The sequence below is a fragment of the Oncorhynchus mykiss genome, chromosome 25 (genome assembly GCF_013265735.2).
Source record: "Oncorhynchus mykiss isolate Arlee chromosome 25, USDA_OmykA_1.1, whole genome shotgun sequence".
NCBI lineage: Eukaryota > Metazoa > Chordata > Actinopteri > Salmoniformes > Salmonidae > Oncorhynchus > Oncorhynchus mykiss.
Window position 1 is genome coordinate 17492773 of NC_048589.1, and position 16138 is coordinate 17508910.

The following is a 16138-nucleotide window of genomic DNA, read 5'->3' on the forward strand; positions in this document are numbered from 1 at the left end:
ATACATGAGCAAAAAAGAAAAAAACTGTAGAAACGAATAAGATATACGACCTCATCAGTTCTACCAGCTAATGTGAGATTTTTAGATGACAACATTTGAGGACACAATTGAACCTCTTGAAACTAGGGGGCACTATTTATATTTTTGGAAAAATAACGTTCCCAAAGTAAACCGCCTATTTCTCAGGACCATATGCTAGAATATGCATATAATTGACAGCTTAGGATAGAAAACACTCTAAAGTTTCCAAAACTGTAAAAAAATTGTCTGTGAGTATAACAGAACTGACATTGCAGGTGAAATCCTGAGAAAAATCCAAACAGGAAGTGACTCTTATTTTGAAACCCCTGTCTTTCTATGCATCCCTATTGCCCATTGAAAGGGATATCAACCAGATTCCTTTTTCTGTGGCTTCCCTAATGTGTCTACAGCCTTTAGACATAGTTTCAGGCCTTTATTTTGAAGAATGAGCGTAAACGACTACATTGCGTAAGTGGCCAGCAGAGGGCTCTGAGTGATTCTTGCGTAAAAGACAGAGGTAGTAATTTTTCCTCTCGCTCCTACTGAAATTCTCTTGACAGCGCAACAACAACGATAGAAAAAGTAAGTAGATAAGTGAATAAATACAGCCCAATGAAATAAATTCACTTTTCATTTATTTATTTTTTTAACAAATAGTTACATAGCTTATATGGAAATAATAGACATGAGCCACCTGTAGAATGGAATAGGTTATAATATGTCTACGATTCATTTCATTTGGTCAGTTCTACCACCTCAACATTGTTCATTTTAAACAGGGTTAAATATAATTTTGTAAAGTGCAGCTTCAGTCCAAAACGGGACACTGCGTTACTGTCAAAAGATATGTGGTTCAGTCAGAAAAACAATTTCTTTCCGGAACAAAAACCTCTTGGGCTGAAGCCCCGGAAACCTAGGCCTAAAGACGCCACTCATAATTCCATTGTTAAATCTTTCCTCTGTCACGTTTGTGTGGTTGTTCTTTAGTATTGCTAGCAATAGTGGATCATATTACGCTGACGTATTACATGTTGTGCAATCATTAAGGGCATGTAGCCTATTTGAATCTTTATGGAACGCAGACCATACCTAGCAGTATAAAACCTGGAGTCTGGCGCACGGTTTACGACTACTGGACCGTTGTCATCTGTAATTAGTGACGATTATTAGGGTAGATTTATAGGACTCCTTGTTCAACCCCTATTGTACACCTCTCACCTTCCAATATTTAATCGATTGACCAATTGAATATGTCAACTTTCAGGCTTTTCAAACCTGTTTTTTTTATTCATAAATTCTTTCCGAACCCGAAATATAATACAAGATCAGAGTATTTTTTAATAAGTGCTGAAGTGAGACAAATGTGTGTATTTAAATTACTTTCTCTCATTGATTTCTAAAATTCGGAACATTCTCTCCATATATTCTAGTGAGTCTGTTGAGAAAATTCGACTTAACAGGTGCTTTTCACCAAATTTAAAGGGATGTCTTTAGAAATAAATGTACTGAAAACTTATTTGAATGAAACTCCACCGGAAAATTAGTTCACCAGGAAGTATGAGGGTTTGCAGTGGTTGAATTACATTTATTCAGCATGTGCAAGGGAACCACACCTGCAAAGCACATTACACACCTGTTCTGTGTTTGGTGTGTCAAAGGGCTGGGTATGTTGACAATTAAAAAAAACATGTTTCCATTATACAATAGACCTCTATTTTGAAAGTATGTTTGTTAATTATTTTGTCACATGCATAATTGTTCCTCTGAGTGGATGTGCATGCATCTGTTTGCAATACATGTTGAGTGGGTATATACCAGTATGTGTTTTGGCAACACCAAAAGGGGGTTTACATATGCACTCATAACACCATTATGAAATCATTCAAATCAAAATCAAATCAAGTGTTATTTGTCACACGCACCAAATACAACAGGTGTGGGTAGACCTTACAGTAAAATGCTTACTTACAAGCCCTTAAAAAATACATCTTAAGAAGTTTTTAACCAAGAAAAAGAGTGTTGAGAAAATATTTACTATGCCGAAAGGTTGGTAAATACCCATTAAATTGCTGGGGGTTTATACATGGAGAGTGCAACTTTCTTTATTTTCATAGTTTATTCGTCATTAGAAAGCACTTCCACACAAACTATTACTCTGCACCTGCTCATGTTTTTTTAGCGAGAAAATATTTACTAAAATAAACTCAAAAATCTGAAATAAAAATGATTTTTTTTTGTAGCTTTATTTTAACTAGGCAAGTCAGTTAAGAACAAATTCTTATTTTCAATGACGGCCTAGGAACAGTGGTTTAACTGCCTGTTCAGGGGCAGAATGACAGATTTGTACCTTGTCAGCTCGGGGGTTTGAACTTGCAACCTTCCAATGAGAAAAATATAAAAATAACAAATAATTAAGGAGCAACAAAAAAAAACATTCATAACATCAACAGTTTTTATGTAAAGGGCCCTCTTCTCATCCTCTCTCTTCCCTCTTTACTCTCCTCCCTCCTTTTTAGACGTCCTGATTCTTGAGAACAGCCATCCCGCCGCTCCACCAACTGCTGTTTTAACACGACCCCCAGCTGCTGTAGCCTCTCCTGAAAGCCCTGCAGCACCTAGATGAAGACCACACACATCGCTGTTCCACATTCGAGATACAAATCTCCTTACATTACCAATTAAAATGATAAATTACTCCCCACACACCTTCTGCAGCTGCTGTAGTCGTTCCTGAAAGCCCTCTCTCCTCGACTCCTCCCTCCCCTTCAGACGCTCCAACAACTGCTGCTCTAACACCTCCCACAGCCTTTGTAGCCTCTCCTGAGGCACCTAGAGGAAGACCTAGAGGAAGACCACACACACATTGCTCTTCCACATACGAGATACAAACATCCTCACTACTCTTATCCCAATTACCTTCTAGCCACGCCCCCTCCCTGCAACTCACCACACCTGATCAAGCCTTTACCTTACCTACTAAAAGTACCTTGTCTTTTCATGTATGCAATAAAGTGACAACTATTTATTGCACTTTGACTACTGCCCCATAGTGGTAGCTTACCTACATGAACCAGCCTTAGCCTATACAGTCCTTAGCTCTAGAGGCCAAATATTAATTTGACTTACATGACCAATTTATCAATGATAAATGAATCTGATAAACCTCCTGCAGCAGCTGCTGTAGCTGCTCCTGTATCTTTTCCTTCCTCCTTTTCAGGTGTCCTAGTCCTTGAGGCCAGCCATCCTGCTGTTCCCCCAACTGCTGCTCCAACACCTCCCGCGGCTGCTGTAGCCGTTGCAGAGAGCCCTGCAGCACCTAGAGAAGACCACACACGTCACTATCCCATATATGAGAAACAAACTTGCTTACATTACACTGCCACTCACACACCTGCCGTAGCTGCTGTAGTAGCTGCTGCCGCTCCTGAGAACCCTGCTCCTGCGGCCACCCATCCCAAGGCTCCACTAATCGCAGCTCCAGCACCTCCCACCGCTGCTGTAGCCGCTCCTGAAAGCCCTGCAGCACCTAGGTTGACCACATACACATCTGTCACTGTCCCACATAAAAAATAAATCCAAACAGCAATGATAAACGACATCAAGTCATGTGATTTAGTAAGTTATGACATCACAAGAACCACCATTGTCCATCTTTATTTCATTCGAAAGACTGTAGCTTTCTTCGTATTTACCTGCTGACTGTAGAACAGCGACAAGACCCCCTGCTGCTACCCCACCTCCATTTACCACGGCCGCTGCAGACATCATGCTTGCTGCATATGATCCAGCAGCAATCCCACCAGCAGTGAATCCTATCGCTCCTAGGACAACTGGTGCCATTGCCACTGCCGCAACTATGAAGGCCCAGCAGAAACACTTGAGCAAGCAACCAGAAACATACCTGGCCTCGTGTTATAGGAGGTTGACAATAGTATGACTGTCATGGGAATGTTTGGCCTAAACAACAAAACAAAGTAGCAATACTGTACATCTATACAAATTATTTGAAGCTGGTAATTGATCATTTGAATTCATGCTGACTAAATAAATTATCTCACCTGCTCCCACTGTTGCTGTTGCAGCAATTGTACCCGTTCCTAAACGGTAAAGAAAATATTGCTTATTTTACGATAACCTCCTTTTATGGCAACTGAACTTGTAATTCACCCAATCCATCAGAGTAACCTTGGTTGTTGATTGTAAACTAGGTGCTCACCATTTTGGATTCAAAAGGTTAAAAGGACTTTTACTCAAGAACATTTTTCTAGCCCATCAGTCCACCCTTCATATAGTCCCAAAATGTAATTATATACACTGCATATGAAAGCCTCATAGCTGTCCTAAGAGAAAGCCTCATAGCTATCCTAATAGAAAGCCTCATAGCTGTCCTAAGAGAAAGCCTCATAGCTATCCTAATAGAAAGCCTCATAGCTGTCCTAACAGAAAGCCTCATAGCTGTCCTAACAGAAAGCCTCATAGCTGTCCTAACAGAAAGCCTCATAGCTGTCCTAACAGAAAGCCTCATAGCTGTCCTAACAGAAAGCCTCATAGCTGTCCTAACAGAAAGCCTCATAGCTGTCCTAACAGAAAGCCTCATAGCTGTCCTAACAGAAAGCCTCATAGCTGTCCTAACAGAAAGCCTCATAGCTGTCCTAACAGAAAGCCTCATAGCTGTCCTAACAGAAAGCCTCATAGCTATCCTAACAGAAAGCCTCATAGCTATCCTAACAGAAAGCCTCATAGCTGTCCTAACAGAAAGCCTCATAGCTGTCCTAACAGAAAGCCTCATAGCTGTCCTAACAGAAAGCCTCATAGCTGTCCTAATAGAAAGCCTCATAGCTGTCCTAACAGAAAGCCTCATAGCTGTCCTAACAGAAAGCCTCATAGCTGTCCTAACAGAAAGCCTCATAGCTGTCCTAACAGAAAGCCTCATAGCTGTCCTAATAGAAAGCCTCATAGCTATCCTAATAGAAAGCCTCATAGCTATCCTAATAGAAAGCCTCATAGCTATCTTAATAGAAAGCCTCATAGCTGTCCTAATAGAAAGCCTCATAGCTGTCCTAATAGAAAGCCTCATAGCTGTCCTAATAGAAAGCCTCATAGCTGTCCTAATAGAAAGCCTCATAGCTGTCCTAATAGAAAGCCTCATAGCTGTCCTAATAGAAAGCCTCATAGCTGTCCTAATAGAAAGCCTCATAGCTGTCCTACTAGAAAGCCTCATAGCTGTCCTACTAGAAAGCCTCATAGCTGTCCTAATAGAAAGCCTCATAGCTGTCCTAATAGAAAGCCTCATAGCTGTCCTAATAGAAAGCCTCATAGCTGTCCTAATAGAAAGCCTCATAGCTGTCCTAATAGAAAGCCTCATAGCTGTCCTAATAGAAAGCCTCATAGCTGTCCTAATAGAAAGCCTCATAGCTATCCTAATAGAAAGCCTCATAGCTATCCTAATAGAAAGCCTGCATTTACTTCCTGAGAAAAAATCTATAATTATGCTTTTTGACACAAAACGCATTATCATAGATATTTTCCAGGACTTCTGGTCGTGCTGAATACCACTTGAAACCTATGAGTGTCATGGAGGTGGCTTTGGGACTTTAGTGGGTTTTGGCTCAGTGGGGTAATAGTTTCAAAGAACATGGGTGACCCAAAATGGATACACACAGGATACACATCCTTACATTATAAGAGCAAAGAAGAAAACAACTAAGTCAATCATCAATGATAAATTCTACTCAATAAGTCATATGATCTAAACAATATAATCACAAACACTACCATTGGCTTCCTTTATTCCATCATGCCATTAAAGCTTTCTTTGATTTTACCTATTGCGGCGCCCCCTGCAGTTGCTCCTGCAGCAACCCCAACAGTAGTCACACCTGCCACTCCCAGGGCTACTGGTGCCCCCAACACTGCTGCAGCTGTGAAGGCCCAGCAGACAAGAGCATGCAAAGAGCAAACAAACAAAAACATACATGGCTCCCTGTTATAGGAGGTTTGACAATGGTATCACTATAATGTGAATGACTTAGGCCTAAATGACAAAAGAAAGTAGTAACACAACTGTGAAATTATTTGAAGGTAACACCTAGAAAGGGCTTAACCAATAATGTTCAGAGCATAGACTAGAGATTCCTTTTCCTATACTGACAATTATTGTGCCATTTATACTGTGTTTCTTTTTTCTGGCAATTATTGTTCCATTTACATTGTTTTAACTCATGTCAACAATGGATTTTGACCAGTGTTAGTTTTTTTATAGCAAAAATCAACAAATATAATGCAGATCAATCAGATTAGTGGAGTTATTGGATCAAATATAATATTCATGCTGACTAAATACATTATCTTACTTGCTCCCACTGTTGCTGCTGCTCCTGTAATGATCATCCTTTTTCCTAAATAGAAAAAAAATATTGCTCTTTTATGATAACCTGCTTGTTGACAAAGCAGGTATGTGTTAGCCAGCAAGTCACCTAGTAATTCACCTAATCCACAACAGTAGCCTAACCTATTGTAGTTCGTTGGAAGTAAACTAGTTATTCACTATTTGGGATTTGAAAGGTTTAAAGGGTGCATTTTACTCAAAAACCATCCTCTAACCCAAGGGGGGCAAAGAATGGCCCGTAAAACATGTATATTTTTTTTACCCCTTTTTTCTCCCCAATTTCATGGTATCCAATTGGTAGTATTGAGAATTTTCCAGAACATATGTGGCCATTATACATTTCAGTCCACACAGCTATCCTACATTTACTACCTTTAAAATATCCATGACACAAAACACATCATCATGGATATTTTCCAGGATTGTTAGTCATACTTAATATCACTTGATAACAGGAAACCTATGAGTGTCATTGAGTTGGCTTTGTGAGTTTGGTGGCCTTTAGCTCAGTGGGCTAATACTTAAGAGGAATACAGATGACACAAGATGGATGCAGACATGTGACCTGTATTGCTGTGACCTGGAATCAACACATTATGTTCTGTTATTAAATATATGTTTATTTTGGTAAATTCTAAACGTGCTTTGTACTTAACACTACCTGGCCAGCTATTAAATGTTTTCATAAGTATTTATGAACTTTAAACATTATGGGTGCATGTTGCTATTTGTACAAATGTTAAATATGGTGCTCCCATTTTGAGGATCAGAATTGTGATAGTTTTGGGATGTTCTGTTTGACTCACTGTTCTGTTTGATTCTTTGTGAATCATCCGGGTCCTGAGGCTCCTGACAGTCCCGAGGCTCCTGACAGTCCCGAGGCTCCTGACAGTCCCGAGGCTCCTGACAGTCCCGAGGCTCCTGACAGTCCCGAGGCTCCTGACAGTCCCGAGGCTCCTGACAGTCCCGAGGCTCCTGACAGTCCCGAGGCTCTTGACAGTCCCGAGGCTCCTGAGCATTGCTGAAGTAAACAGTGAGGGCATCAATCATTGCTGCACATGTTTCAGTCATTGTCAAGGTATTTAAGATGCACAGTCCCTCATTGCCAAGGCAAGCGCATAACAATGTTATCTTCTCTTCGTCTGGCAAGCCTATGTCTGCCCTGTGTAATGTACAATTCAAAATATTCTTTCCAGTCATTCCAAGGCTCCTGCAGCTCACCGGGTACCGGCAGAGATATGGTCGGTGCACTACACAAAATATTGTGTCCCTTTTACTTTAAAAAAATGTAGGTAACTATTTGCATCAGCTTTTTAAGTAAATGCAACAAGGAGGATATTTTAAGTATAATATGCTTTACTTTTAGTGTATTACAAACTCAAATATATTAAGCGCAAACAACTGGATCTCAAAATTCACTTTCATCCAACTTCATTTTATCAGGTTCAGAACAGTTCTTTTTTTGTTTAGCCTGCTTAAGTCCTTCAAGTCCCAGAACTAATGTTATAAGTTTGATATACTTAATTTAATTAGTTACCAAACTACTATTGTAAGATTCATTTGCTGAATTTTCTCAGTATCGTAATTGATATTCTATGATTACAAATCTACAAATGTAGTAACTTATTGTATTCAGGTTAGTAAAATTGATTTAAATTGGGTTCCTACTACTCAAATATATACTCACAACTATACTTAAAAAGCTGATGTAAATAGTTGCCTCAACATACTTTAATAATAATAATTTACTAAAAATTGTTATTTCTATACAAGGGAATATGCAAAAAGAAACAACAGTGTTCAACTTCAACATCTTTATTTTGAATAAAATAAACGTTATAATTTCTTCAAACTCAAATTGCCCCTTAAACCCTACTCCTTAGGCATTTGTGGAGAGCTCATTATTTTGTCATCTGTAAGCATTCTGGGTATAACTACACCTTGCCTCCTTAGGTAAAGTTACCTGTACATCCAGATAGCTTGCACCTGACTACAAATCACTTCAGATGTTCACAACTGCATAAGGTTTAGGTGATAGTTTGGAATTAGCACTTTAGACAAAGCACAATATGAACTTTAGCTCAAATACCTCATTCAAGCTGTTTTAGATTAATTAAAACATGGATTTTCAAAACATACATTGCACATATTGTTACAAAATACAGTGGCAAGAAAAAGTATGTGAACCCTTTGGAATTTCCTGGATTTCTGCATCAATTAGTCATAAAAAAAATTCTGATCTTCATCTTAGTCACAACAATAGACAAACACAATGTGCTTAAACTAATAACACACACGATTGTATTTTTCTATATTGAATACATAATTTAAACATTCACAGTGTAGGTTGGAAAAAGTATGTGAACCCCTAGGTTAATGGCTTTTCCAAAAGCTAATTGTAGTCAGGAGTCCGCTAACCTGGAGTCCAATCAATGAGACGAGATAGGAGATGATTGTTAGAGCTGCCCTGCCCTATAAAAAACAGTTACAGAATTTGAGTTTGCTATTCACAAGAAGCATTGCCTGATGTGAACCATGCCTCGAACAAAAGCGATCTCAGAAGACCTACAGTAGATTCATTGTTGACTTGCATAAAGCTGGAAAGGGTCTCTAAAAGCCTTGATGTTCATCAGTCCACGGTAAGACAAATTGCCTATAAATGGAGAAAGTTCAGCACTGTTGCTACTCTCCCTAGGAGTGGCCGTCCTGCAAAGATGACAGCAAGAGCACAGTGCAGAATGCTCAATGAGGTTAAGGTGAATCCTTGAGTGTCAGCTAAAGACTTACAGAAATCTCTGGAACATGCTAACATCTCTGTTGACGCGTCTACGATACGTAAAAGACTAAACAAGAAGCCACTGCTGTCCAAAAAAAACATTGCTGCAAGTCTGAAGTTCGCAAAAGAGCACCTGGAGGTTCCACAGCGCTTCTTGCAAAATATTCTGTGGACAGATTAAACTAAAGTTGAGTTGTTCCTGGAGAAAAAAAAGGCACAGCACACCAACATCAAAAACTCATCACAACTGTAAATTATGGTAGAGAGAGCATCATGATTTGGGGCTGCTTTGCTGCCTCAAGGCCTGGACAGCTTGCTATCATCGACGGAAAAATGAATTCCCAAGTTGATCAAGATATCATGCAGGAGAATGTAAGGCTATCTGTCCGCCAATGCATCACCCAACAGAAGTTGGGTGATGCAACAGGATAATGACCCAAATCATCAGAAGTAAATCAACTACAGAATGGCTTCAACAGAAGAAAATACACCTTCTGTAGTGGTCCAGTCAGAGTCCTGACCTCAATCCGATTTAAAATGTTGAGGCATGACCTCGCGAGCGGTTCACACCATACACCCTAAGAATATTGCTGAACTGAAACAGTTTTGTAAAGAGGAATGGTCCAAAATTCCTCCTGACCGTCGTGCAGGTCTGATCCGCAACTACAGAAACCCTTTGGTTGAGTTGCTGCCAAAGGAGGGTCAACCAGTTATTAAATCCAAGGGTTCACATACTTTCCCCACCCTACACTGTGAATGTTTACACAGTGTGTTCAATAAAGACATGAAAATGTATAATTGTTTGTGTTTTATTAGTTTAAGCAGACTGTCTATTGTTGTGACTTAGATGAAGATCAGATCAAATTTTATGACCAATTTATGCAGAAATCCAGGGGGGGATCTTCTGAACAGATAAGGACAAAATATGATCTGTGAGCCATAATGCTATTGGGAAACCCCTCCCAAAGCATGTGCAGAGTGAGAATGTTCAGACTAATCTTGACTAATCTTTAATGCATATTTCATTGTAGATTAGAATATTAGGTCAAGACAAAAATATATTTTGATCAATATACATTTTCTACCTACATTGACTATTTTCATTCAGCTGTATGTTGTACCCGAGTGAGCTCAAACATGGCTGGCCATCTTTCTTCTAAGTCTTTCAAAGGAAGGGCCTGAACGACATTTTGGCACTCACAATGTTGTAGTTGTCACATATTTGTACTTCTCCCAGTAGCTCCACTCACTCCCTCTCCAGGGTCTCATCTGTTTTTCCAGCAGGGTGGGGTGGGAGGTAATTTACCTATGCCTTCTTTGTTTTAAACAAAAATATTCCTGTCCTCTGGTGATTCTCTTGAGTTCACTTCAAATCAAATTTTATTTGTCACATACACATGGTTAGCAGATGTTAATGCGAGTGTAGCAAAATGCTTGTGCTTCTAGTTCTGACAGTGCAGTAACATAACAATAATATTTAACAGTAATATCTAACAACTCCCCAACAACTACCTAATACACACAAATCTAAAGGGGTGAATGAGAATATGCACATGTAAGTATATGGATGAGCAATGGCGAAGGTGCAATAGATGGTATAAAATACAGTATATACATGTGATATGAGTAACGTATTATTTAGCATTATTTAGAGTGCATTGTATAAAGTGACTAGTGATCCATTTACTAAAGTGTCCAGTGATTGAGACCCAATGTAGGCAGCAGCCTCTCTGAGTTAATGATTTCTGTTTAGCAGTCTGATGGCCTTGAGATAGAAGCTGTTTTTCAGCCTCTCGGTCCCAGATTTGACGCACCTGTACTGACCTCGCCTTCTGGATGATAACGGTGTGAACAGGCAGTTGCTCGGGTGGTTGATGTCCTTGATGATCTTTTGGCCTTCCTGTGACGTCGGGTGCTGTAATGGTCATGCTGTTTCCTGAAGTCCACGATAATCTCCCTTGTTTTGTTGACGTTGAGTGAGAGGTTGTTTTCCTGACACCACACTCAGAGTGCCCTCACCTCCTCCCTGTAGGCTGTCTCGTCGTTGTTTGTAATCAAGCCCACTACCGTTGTGTCGTCTGCAAACATGATGATTAAGTTGGAGGTGTGCATGGCCACGCAGTCATGGGTGAACAGGTTGTACAGGAGAGGGCTGAGCATGCACCCTTGTGGGGACCCAGTGTTGAGGGTCAGCGAATTGGAGATGCTGTTTCCTACCTTCACCAACTGGGGGCGGCCCGTCAAAGTCCAGGACCCAATTGCACAGGGTGGGGTTGAGACCCAGGTCCTCCAGCTTGATGATGAGCTTGGAGGGTACTATGGTGTTGAATGCTGAGCTGTAGTCAATGAACAGCATTCTTACATAGGTATTTATTTTGTCCAGATGGGATAGGGCAGTGTGATGGCGATTGCATCGTCTGTGGACCTGTTGGGGCGGTGTGCAAACTGAAGTGGGTCTAGGGTGGCCGGTAAGGTGGAGGTGATATGATCCTTGACTAGTCTCTCAAAGCACTTTATTATGACAGAAGTGAGTGCTATGGGGCGGTAGTCATTTAGTTCAATTATCTTTTCCTTTTGGGTACAGGAACAATGGTAGCCATCTTGAAGCATGTGGGGACAACAGACTGGGATAGGGAGTGACTGAATATGTCCGTAAACACACCAGCCAGCTGGTCTGCGCATGCTTTGAGGACGCGGCTAGGAATGCCATCTGGGCCAGCAGCCTTGCGAGGGTTAACACGTTTAAATCTTTTACTCATGTCAGCCAAGGAGAAGGAGGGGGGGGCAGTCCTTGTTAGTGGGCTGTGACGGTAGTACTGTATTATCCTCAAAGCGGGCAACGGTGTTTAGTTTGTCTGGAAGTGTGACGTTGGTGTCCGTGACATGGCTGGATTTCATTTTGTAGTCTGTGATTTCATGTAGACCCTGCCACATACGTCTCGTGTCTGAGCTGTTGAATTGTGACTCCACATTGTCCCTGTACTGGCATTTAGCTTTTTTGATTGCCTTGCGGGGGGAATAACTACAATGTTTATATTCAGACATATTCCCAGACCTCTTTCCATGGTTAAATGCGGTGGGTCGCGCTTTCAGTTTTGTGCGAATGCCGCCATCCAGCCACGGTTTCTGGTTAGTGTTAGGGTTGCGTCAATTCGAATCTGGTATCAGGATAAATATGACATTGAGTCACCGATTGTATACTATGTATTTTTTATTAGCTAAGCATTAAGTGGTACATGCAATTTTCATATACACGGGCTCTCTGTCCCACCTCGCAGGGCAAACAGAGAACTGACTTGTTCCTGACAAAGATATTATAATATACTCTTGACAGAAGTAGTTCCTGCTTCCGAGCCGGCCTGTCAGAGTAGAGACTGGGCATGGTTTAAACTCACTCAGCCTTATCGTTGATTGTTGGCGCACAGGCTGGTCCCAGCCTCCTAAGCGCTTCAGCGGTCAGTCGTTGTAGAATATCTATGCACTCACACACTCAATACAGTTATCTCACACCTGGCTCCTGTTATCTAACAAAAGACCGTTTGTTCCCGCAACACTACGTTCTGAATGTGCCCTCACAATTCATTGCACAGTGCCTGTCTTCATGTTATTCTGTATTTTTCCACCACGAGAAAAGGCCCATGGCCCTGAAACTGTTAACAATGTCTCAAGTCAGCTATGTTGCATAACACATATACATACCCACACAAGCCAACAGCAAATAATATTCCATCACATATGATATGGTATGGTAAGGGCTATAGTGTATAACACAGAACCTCACATTAGGGTTGGTTTTAATAGTCAACATGGTTAATTCAAATAACCAACTCATCAATCTTTCATTATTTGAATCAGCTGTGTAGTGCTATTGGCAAATACTCACATCAAAAATGGTGGTGTCCGTGGCACACACTCGATGAACAGTTGAGGAAGGGGCCGACATGCGCGCAATCTCATTGCTCCATGTACAGCCCACATAGGATACGATAATGATAAGCCTTACACGGTTTAAAAACCTGTGATAATGTTAACCATCAAGCTACAAAAAGCATCAAGCCTTCTATAATGCTTTTTATACTTTCACTTTCGAGCTTCAGGAACGAGATCTCCGCCCAGTTTCCATTTCAGGGAAGTGAGTGTATGTTTACAGCCAGAGTCGCATATGTGAAGCGAGAGACACAACTCTGCACTTTGTCCTGGGTGAAATAAGACGCAATGCAGACAACGCGGTTAGTGTAGTTTTTTGACTGGAAGGCAATGGGATTGTGTCGCATTTGGTCAAGAAAAACATGTATTGTTCATTGATAACGTTGGACATAACTAAGAGACCTCAGTGCCGTACTTGCGAACATAAGCAACCATTTAAAGTTAAATGGATTCTCCAGTTAAAAATGCATATCAGCCAATGAAAAGCGTCGATTTACTTGCATGTGGCAGAAAGCTAAATTGTAGTTGGCTGAGTTCAATACGTTTGTACGTTCTGGGGCATTCAATTGATAGGAAACAGTGCTGTACTGAACGACTGGAAAACGGGGAGAGGTTGGATTATGTATGGAGCCAGATAGCTGCCAAAAGGTTGAACGTATGTATCGTTAGGATCGTAAGAAAACCCATACTTAAATTGTTAGGATTGTAAGAAAAGCCATGTATGAAACATAAACATTACATTTAATCTGTGAACATACAATTACGGACTAACATTTAAGGCTTGAGCAAATCTTGTGTTGCAATTCTGATGTACCTTTCAGAGTTTTGGCAGTTTTATCCCCCCCCCCCCAGAAAACGTTGTGTGAGGAGTGCTACGCAAACAAGCATAACACAGTATTTAAAAAAAAGGAAGTCAGGGAAACCAAAAGAGGTATCCTGCACATTTTCTAGTCTAAGTCTCCATCCTCTAATACTCCTCAGTTGAGTTTACTTCACAGTTAGGTCGCTAATGTAATGGATTTTCCAGTGCAAGTCAAGATAGCACTAGCTGTATTACGCCAACAAGAGTGAAGTTGCAGTCCGCTAGGTGTCTCTACAGCATGGGCATATAACTGGGTGACGTGGACATCCCCATGCATGCACCTTCTCAAAATACGACTAATTCAATATTGCACCATAGACATTTATTTCATCACTCAAAATCTTGCCAAAGCATATTCTGTTTGAGGGGTTAATATGAATGTAAAAGTATTTGACATGATTTATATGAATCGGGTCATGAACATATGGACTTTGAAATGAACAAGGGAGAGGGTAAACGAAGGCTAAGTCTGGCATAAACTTATTCCCACACTTTACAATAACTCTGTTACAGTGGTTTTAGGTAGTCTCCATATAGGCTATTCCCTCCATCACAACACTGCTGCTCAGTAGAAGAGCTTGTGATCTCCATTCAGCACCTTCAGATTTTTTTATTATTATTTTTAAAATTTAACTAGTAGTGTCAGTTAAGAACAAATTCTTATTTACAATAACGTCCTACCAAAAGTCCTCCTTTTGGGATGGGGACTTGTTTTTTAAAATTTTTTTAAATAGGACAAAACTCATCACGACAAGAGAGAGACCACAACACTACATAACATGGCAGCAACACATGACAACACAGCATGGTAGCAACACCACATGACAACAACATGGTAGCAACACAACATGGGAACAGCACAACATGGTAGCAGCACAAAACATGGTATAAACATTATTGGGCACAGACAACAGCACAAAGGCAAGAAGGTAGAGAAAACAATACATCACGTGAAGCAGCCACAACTGTCAGTAAGAGTGTCCATGATTGAGTCTTTGAATGAAGAGATGGAGATAAAACTTTGAGTGTTTTTTGCAGCTCGTTCCAGTCACTAGCTGCAGCGAACTGAAAAGAGCAGCGACTCAGGGATGTGTGTGGTTGGATTGGTAATAATCTGAGAAAGATTTAGGGAGTCCCATTGCTTTAGGACTTGGTCAGGTGGTTTAAGTATGTCCCAGTTTAGGTCATCTAGCTTGACAAATTCAGACTTAATGTAAGGGACCAGGAGAGAGCTTAGGGCAGGTAGGGTACAGGCCGGTGCTGATGGAGGACAATAACACCCAGCAACAGTCAACAAAGAGCTATTTGAAAGTTTAATGCTTAAAACCAGCAAATCAAATTGTTTGGGGACAGACTTGGTGGAGACAACCGAGCACTGATGGTGTTCCTTGGTAAAGATTGCCACTCCACCACCTTGGGAAGATCTGTCTTGCCGAAAAACGTTATAACCTAAAAGGTTAATATCAGTGTTCAACATAACCACGTCTTAACCACGTCTCAGTAATGAACAACACATCTGGATTGGAGCTGTGAACCCACACTTTCAATTGATAATTTTTAGGTAATAATTTGAGTAAAGCCACCCCTCAGCCTCAGAAGATGCCCTTCTGAAGGCATGCAATCATATATACTCAAATGTAGGCCTATTTGACTACTAGCCAAATAAAGTGCAGAGCATGCATGATGCGTGCAACTCATCATTCTAACGTACTTTAATATTTAATTCATCCTTCATTCAGTTCAGTCAGTCAGTATGTCATCCATTCTGTAATTTGTCTGAGTTGCAATAGGAACTAAATCAAAGAGAATAGAACAGTCTTATCCATTTGTTTATTGAAATCCAAGTGTGTATTCAAAATCATCTAAATTCTCCAAAGTTCTTAAGCCTATTACTTTAATAATTCAATGTTTAATTTAGGCCTATCCAAATAAACAAATAGGCCTTCAACTTGTAGGCATTGCAATTTAGGCTATCATTTTTAGTACTGGTGTCTTGCGGAATCCTAATGATACCTACAGTATGTTCAACCATTTGGCAGCTATCTGGTATGGAGACAGATACAGTAGCTGCCAAAAGCTTGAACGTATGTATCGTTACGATCGTAGGACTCTATGGCTGCATGCTTATGCCAGACTTAGCCTACATTTAACCTCTCCCTTGTTC

The 16138-nt window shown here is 40.5% G+C and overlaps 1 protein-coding gene across 1 annotated transcript; it reads right to left on the bottom strand.

Annotated features, from left to right (window-relative positions):
- Positions 1 to 639: 639 nt before the first annotated feature.
- On the bottom strand, positions 640 to 13857 carry LOC110505471 (predicted GPI-anchored protein 23). The gene is made up of 10 exons (XM_021584709.2): positions 13069 to 13857; positions 7216 to 7430; positions 6375 to 6419; positions 5847 to 5942; positions 4080 to 4118; positions 3714 to 3875; positions 3413 to 3547; positions 3185 to 3337; positions 2728 to 2862; positions 640 to 2636 (listed from the first exon to the last, which is right to left on the bottom strand). The coding sequence occupies exons 1-10, from the start codon at positions 13161 to 13163 to the stop codon at positions 2515 to 2517; spliced, it is 1197 nt and encodes a 398-aa protein (XP_021440384.2). The 5' UTR covers positions 13164 to 13857; the 3' UTR covers positions 640 to 2514.
- Positions 13858 to 16138: the final 2281 nt, after the last annotated feature.